Source organism: Rhipicephalus sanguineus, unplaced genomic scaffold, assembly GCF_013339695.2.
Source record: "Rhipicephalus sanguineus isolate Rsan-2018 unplaced genomic scaffold, BIME_Rsan_1.4 Seq7614, whole genome shotgun sequence".
Taxonomy (NCBI): domain Eukaryota; kingdom Metazoa; phylum Arthropoda; class Arachnida; order Ixodida; family Ixodidae; genus Rhipicephalus; species Rhipicephalus sanguineus.
The window spans coordinates 27047-33932 of NW_023615931.1; the positions used below are offsets into that span (position 1 = coordinate 27047).

At 56.6% G+C, this 6886-nt stretch overlaps 1 protein-coding gene across 1 annotated transcript; it reads left to right on the forward strand.

Moving 5' to 3' along the window:
• The first annotated feature begins 1486 nt into the window (after nucleotides 1-1486).
• Nucleotides 1487-2821, forward strand: LOC119378283 (uncharacterized). Its single transcript, XM_037647470.2, has 2 exons — nucleotides 1487-2170; nucleotides 2228-2821. Exons 1-2 carry the CDS (start codon nucleotides 1547-1549, stop codon nucleotides 2819-2821), a joined length of 1218 nt encoding a protein of 405 aa, XP_037503398.1. The 5' UTR covers nucleotides 1487-1546.
• Nucleotides 2822-6886: the final 4065 nt, after the last annotated feature.

The window sequence follows — 6886 nt, forward strand, 5'->3', positions numbered from 1 at the left end:
AGCTCGCTGGACAGTCAGCATATGACACTTTGTAGACCACGCCCTGGTGTTGCTCCCGGGATGGTCGATCTTTCGGCCGCGGTAGTAAGCGAGCGAGCGTTGAGGCCGGCTTGTGAACCACCGTGACCCCAGCTTTTCCGAGAACCCTGGCGAGCTGTTCGCTAGTTCCCGGAACATACGGGATGACGACTCGTTGGGCTGGTTTCTTCGATACCATTGTATCCGGTGGAGTGGCCAGCGTGGGAGGAGGGTCGCGTGTGTCGTTCGCAGATGCGTCTCCGCGGTGGGGAAGCTGATCTCTCGACATGCGGCGTGCCACACGGCGGATGAAAGCTGTCGTGTATCCGTTCTTTCTTAACTCGGCCACGACCCTCTCTTCCTCTCTCTTTCTCTCTCCTTCTGATGTGCAGATGGCTCTTGCTCGTGAAAAGAGTGCCGACACCACGGAAGCTTTGTGGGCAGTGGGGTGACTCGAGGTGAAATGCAAATACCTGCATTTTGACGCTTTTATGGCCTGAAGATGAACTACTTGCAGTCCAGGCTGCTCGGAGGAGGCAGTCGCTTGTGCACTGCTTTGTTCAGGCTTCTTCTGCGAGATGCACCGAACAATTAGCCGAGTGCCGGAGATTCCTCATCGGACACCTTTCCCATACTATGCGGTGTCTGCGACTGTGACCCGGCCGGCAGCTGGCCATCACCTGCGACGCATCGAGGCAAGGAGGGACTTGCAACTGTCAACACACCAGACATCACGGCCAGTTTTCAGGAGTGTGGGCCGCAGTGATCCGTTCATTGTGTGTATGGTTCCTTTGTGGCTTTGTGACCCGACTAGGAGCTGGCCGTCCGTTGCGCCGACGGCGCTATCGAGGCAAGGAACGACTGCACCTGACAGCATACCTGACAACGCAGCCTGTTTCCAGGAATGTGCACCGCCGGAATCCTTTTTTTGTGTATATTGTGTCGTTTGTTCGCCTCCCGGGACCCTTCCTTCGTCCAGAGGCACCGCTTCTCTCTTTCCTGGAGTGCGAAGGAGGCGGTGCTTACTTTTGTTTAGTGGGCGGAGATTAAGACGACGTGTTGATTGGACTGTCTTGGACTTGATTGTTTTCTCCAACAGGTAATCATGGGAAGGCCCAGACTTTATAACGCGAGCGCCGAGACGCTCCAAGCATGCTACGAGAAGCGTCCACGAGCTATCACGAGGCTTCGACAGGCCACGTCGAGGCTACGTCGACGCTACGACAGTCGTTCCAGCACTCGTTGTGATCGGACGCGCCATGGCCCTGCTCTCGCAGGTGTAGCGCTGTTTGTTCCTGCGTGGTGTGAGTAGCGGACTTCTTTTTCAGGAAGGAGGAACTTCGCGATCTCATGCGGTAACCCGGCGACCTTCCGCGACGGATTTTCGCCTGTTTCTCGCAGGTTTTCGGTGAGGTTTTTCCTCTTTTCTGACGCTTTTTTTCTTTTTCAGGATAGGCTAGCTTTAACCTCAGTTTTTTCGAGGGTAGGCTAGCTAGTCCGCCGCTGCCGCCTCGTGGTCTCTACCGCGATGGCGGCCACTCAGCAGCTTCGGCCGCTGACGTTTTACGGTCGTGTTCCTAAGGGCACGACCAACGTTGACATCTGCAAGGAGCTCGTGAAGCGGTTCTCGCCAAGCGAGCTCAAGTGTGTTCAAGACTTTGGCGCCGGCAGATTTGAAGTTACCTTTGCGACCATGGCGGCAGTTGAGCGATTTCTCGACCAGTCTGTCGTCAAGGTTCGCAATGCGGAAGTTAAGTTCGAGTACCGTGGCGTTCGTGTGAAGACTGTGCGCGTGTTGGGCTATCCAGCCGATGCCAGTGACAGCGCGCTCCTTAACGGGTTAGCGGCGTACGGCAAGGTGCTTGGTATGGACTACGAGCACGTTCCGGAATTTAAGACTGTCCTCACGGGCAACCGACGCGTACGTGTCGAGATGGCGCGACCCGTTCCCAACCTTCTTCCGGTGGGGAGCAGGATCGTGCAGTGCGAGTACGATGGTGTGGTTCGCCTGTGTCGCAGGTGCTTTTTTCCGGGGCACCACGCGGCTGACTGCAAGGTCCCACAGTGCGAGCGTTGCGCTGAGTTCGGGCATGCCCGTTGCGAAGCGGTATGCAAGCGCTGTGGCGACGACCATGCTTTGTCTGCCTGCAAGGTGCGCACATATTCGTCCGTTGCTGCGCGTGCTCCTGCTCGTGTTTCTTCCTCACAGGTGACGAGCGGTGCAGCTGAAGGCCAGGAGGCACCTTCGAAGGGTCCCGAGGGCTCCCCCCTGCCAGAGACGGAGCCAGTTCGTGCAGAGGCTCCCGGAGGGGGCGAGCAGGGTACGAGGCCGGAGTTAGCCGAGGCTTCCGACCCTTCCGCCGCCTTGCCGCCGCCGGCCGCTTCCACGGACGTGCCTGCGGCGCCTGCCGACGTGCCTGCAGTTCCTGCTGACGCGCCTGCAGCCGAGGAGGACCAGGGGGAGACCATGGATGCGGAGCCGTGGAGGCTGGTTCGAGGAAAGAGGCGCCGGGCGCGGTCCAGCGACTCTTCTGACGAGCGGCCGGCGGCGGCTGCGTGCGGCGGACCCGGTGGCTCGGAGGAGGGCCTGCCTGGCGTGAAGCGCACCGCAGCGGCGGATTCGGACTCGGAGTCAACGCAGTCCACCGTCAAGGACAGTACCGAGGGTGAGACGAGCCTCTTCTCTTCTTCTTGCCCCTACTGCGGTCTAGGCACTTGCGATGGTGATTGTTCACCCTTGTCTGACCGAGTGTACTCGTCCACACACGAGGACTCCTCCTCTGACGAGGAGAGTTCTCAGTAGCCTTCCACAGGTAGCTTTCAGTGGGGCTAGTATTTTCGTGTACTAGCCTTCCCCATTCTCTCCACCTTTTTCTTGTTTTCTAGTTCCCCCCAGTCCCTTCTTGTCCTTAGCCTTGTTCCCCCCTTTTTCCTTCATCATGGCTACCCCTTCTTTAACTATAGCTACTTTCAATTGTCGCGGAATTTCTCGAGCAGCTAAACAAGCTGAGGTTATTCACTTAGCTCGGTCTCGAAAAATAGACATCCTCGTTTTACAGGAAACATTCGTGTCTAGACTGGGTCAGATTTACAACTTTGACAGACAGTTTGGCACCAAATCCTTCTGGAGTTATGGCGCGGCACATTGTCGGGGAGTTGCCATCATCTTGATGCCACGATTCACCGGCTCTGTGCTGCGCCACGCCAGGGATTCGGAAGGCCGTGTCCTGTCAGTAGATCTTGACTCTGGTATTCGGATTGTCAATATTTATGCTCCCACTCAGAGGAAGGAACAAAAGGATTTCTTTTCCTCGTTGGATCCATATTTGGTTGGCCCTTCTCGAGTTATTTTAGTCGGTGATTTTAACTGTGTTCTTGAACAAAGGGATCGCGTATCCCTTAAGGGAAATCCAAAGTATAGAGACAGGAAAGGCGACTTAGAGCTGCGGGAGCTTGTTGATGAGCTTGGACTGGTCGATGCCTGGCGCACCCTTCGCCCTGTACAGTCAGGAATGACATGGACAGGGAGGGGCAGCCGATCAAGGATCGACCGCTTTTATGTCTCGCCATCCCTCGTTCCCAGCATGCACTCCTCCTGGTTGTGTTCTTCCGCTTTGAGTGACCATTGCCTCCTTGCTTTGAGATTCGCCGATTCCAACCTCGTAGCACAGGGCAAGAGACCGTGGCGTCTGAACCCACGGCTCTTAAAAGATGAAGAAGCCGCTAAAGATGTTGCTGGGCTTCTCTTGCCGTTCGCTGCTTGGCGGACAGGACTTAGGCGGCAGCGAATGGGATGCAGTGAAGGCCAGTGTCGCGGAGTGCTTTCGGGAGTGGGGCAAGCGGCGGGCACGCGAGGAGCGTGCTGAGATCAAAATCGTCTCAGACGCTATCCTCCTGCTCTCAAAGCCGCTGTCCGGTGGCCCCGGAGTAACCACGGCTCTGACTTCGCTTCGCAAAGAACTTAGAGTCCTGCTTCAGCGACGCTGGGACCGCTTGCGAGCCACAGCGCGTGCTGAGCAGTGGGAAATGGAGGCATGGTGTAGCAGGAACGTCCTTCGTAGGCACTTAGCTCGAAAGAGAGCGGTTATGACCTCTCTCACAGATCCAAGTACTGGCAATCTTGTTGAAACGCAGGACGGAGTTTTGGAGCTGGCGAGGCAGTTCTACAAGAACCTTTATGCCAAACCACCTTCCTCCCCGTACTCGTTTCCCTTCGTCAAGTCCTATGAACAGGTCGATATCTGCGACTCCCCACTTGTTGAGGAGGAGCTTCTTGCAGCCCTCAAATCTATGAAGCGCAATCGCAGCCCAGGCTCGGATGGCTTGACCGTTGAATTTTACGTCAAGTTTTGGAAGGTTTTGGGGAAGCCTTTTACCACTCTTGTAAACAGGCTTCTTCGTGAGGGGACCCTGTCAGCAACTCAAAGGGAAGGGCTCATCACTCTCCTGTGCAAGGACGAGTCGAGACGCACTGACCTGAGAGCCTGGCGGCCCATCACCCTTCTGAACTGCGATTACAAGCTCATAGCCAAGTGCCTGTCCGTACGACTCACTCCAGTGCTAAGCACGGTTTTGGGTCCGTACCAGGCATGTTGTGTTCCAGGGCGGTCCTGCCAGCTTCATGGCTTTGCTATCAGGGACCTGATCGAATGGGCGAATGCACGGAATCTCAGCGGCATTCTCTGCTCATTCGATCAAGAAAAGGCGTTTGACGTTATCAGTCACAGGTACCTTTTCAAGGTTTTAAGAGAGGCCGGCTTCAGCGGCCAGTTTATCAGTATGGTTAGGGCTCTCTATTCTCGTCCCAGCTCGGCTGTTGTAATACAGGATCGCATCTCGGAGCCTTTCGACGTAGGTCGTGGAGTTAGGCAGGGGGACCCGCTCTCGCCTGCCCTCTATGTGCTTGCGTTCGAGCCGCTTCTGCAGAGGCTTTCCAGTGACAACAGCATCGGTCGATTTCCCCTTCCACCAGGTTCCCCTCCTGTCGCACTGTTTGCCTACGCAGATGACCTCTCCATTGTTGTCCCTGACGAGGCCACAGTTTGCACCGTCTTGGACGTCATGGAGGGGTACTGCTCGGCGAGCGGAGCCAGGATAAACAGGTCCAAGAGTGTAGTCATGTATCTGAACTCCGCTCCTTCCAGTCCGCGTCCTGTTCACGGCCTACCCGTGCAACAACGCCTACGTATTCTGGGTTTCCATTTCGAACCGGATGGCCTGACTACTGAAAACTGGAGGCTGGCTAAGCAAAAGCTGACCGACAGGATTCAGGAAATCAGGTGCCTTGGGATGCCCATTGACGGCCAGAGTAACGATCATTCGATCGCTGCTCTTTTCTTTTCTGACCTATGTAGCTTCCGTTATGCCGGTTGCAACCCGAACCAAGCTAGTCTTGGAGGGGCTCCTCTTTCGTTTCTATGGAGTGGCTCCTCTATGTATGTGGCGCGTCCTGTGATCAAGTTGCCCAGGAATAAGGGAGGACTCGGAATTCCCGACCTGGGCATCGTGGCCACTGCGCTGCATCTTAGATGGACACGGGTAGCTCTCGAATCGGATATGCTCCTAACTCGAAGCTTTGCGTCGTTTTTCCTAAGCACACGACTGCGGCTGTTCTCACCTGAGGCATTTTCTAACTCAGTGCCTCGGGCGGGAACTCCTTCACCCTTCTATGCGGGGGCCGCCTCCACTCTGGCTCGTCTCCGTGACGCCAATCCAGGGATAGAGCTAGATTCTCTCGAGCTCCATGATCTAGTCGACTTACTCACGCCGGACCTCCCGGCCCACTGTGTGAGATATGACCTGTCCCGCCACAGTCCTAACTGGAAGTTAATCACTGCCAGTTTTCTGGACGCCAAGCGCGCTACATTCATGTACCGCATGGCAAGAGGGTGCCTGCCCATAACATTCAGGCCCTTCACAAAAATCCCTACCAGAGGAAAGTGTCCGTTTTGTGGCAGTAGGGAGGATTTGGTTCACATCTTCTCTCAGTGTGCACTCCCAGCAGCCCTCCTTCAAAGGATAGCTAGCTTGTATGGCCACCCCGGAGTTCCATTCGAAACCGTTCGGTTCTTGAATCCCCTGCCTGCGCAGGCGGTTAACCAGTACGTGCTTCTTCTCGTCGAGTGCTCTTACCAAGTTTGGGTGGCACGGTGCGCTGCCGTTTTCGATGGGAGGCGGCCGGGTCTTCATGAAGTACTTGCAAAAGTGCGGAAGGAGATCTGGTTTGTCCTCCACCGGGAACGGCAGCGCCTGGGCGTGAAGAAGTTTCTCGAGACCTGGCACCGTCCGGCAGTGATCTTTAGTGAGTCAGGAGGGCAGATCACCATCACCTTTTAATGATGGCTCCTTCTAAGGTACACCGAACTGGCCTAGCGTGCCGGTCACTTGTGTTTGCGGAACCAACAGCCCGAGCCGGTCTGGGTGCATGCGACATCCGTTGCTACACCGCGGTGATGACGGTCGAGGTCTCCGCTGTTGCTTACCCGTGCTTTGCATGCGCCCGGGTAATCCAGTCGCCTTGTTGGGCTCCACCCACGAGGTCCATGTCGGTCGTTTCCGTTCTGTGCTCGGTGACTCTGTTCGCCGCGACGGACGGCGGCCCCCTTGTCCGGGTAGGACACCGCTGGCCTTCGGCCACGCGGTACTTCCTGGGTACGTCTAGTTTGGGTGCGGCGACCAAGGTTGCCGCGCCAAACGGTAGCCCCAATGCGGTCGCAGTTCAGTGCCCGACGATTGGACTCGTCGAGCCGAACTGTGGCCCCCCCCGTCCGGGTAGGACCCCGCCGGCTTCCAGCCGCGCGGTATTTCCTGGGTACGTCTGTTTTGTGTGCGGCGACTGAAGTTGCCGCACCAAACTGTAGCCCCATGG

Excerpts from the sequence above, each read along its gene's own strand:
- LOC119378283 (XM_037647470.2), top strand. The coding sequence starts at position 1,547 with ATGGCGGCCACTCAGCAGCTTCGGCCGCTGACGTTTTACGGTCGTGTT. Across the intron at positions 2,171-2,227 it reads ATGCTTTGTCTGCCTGCAAG|GTGACGAGCGGTGCAGCTGA; the intron begins GTGCGCACATAT and ends TCTTCCTCACAG.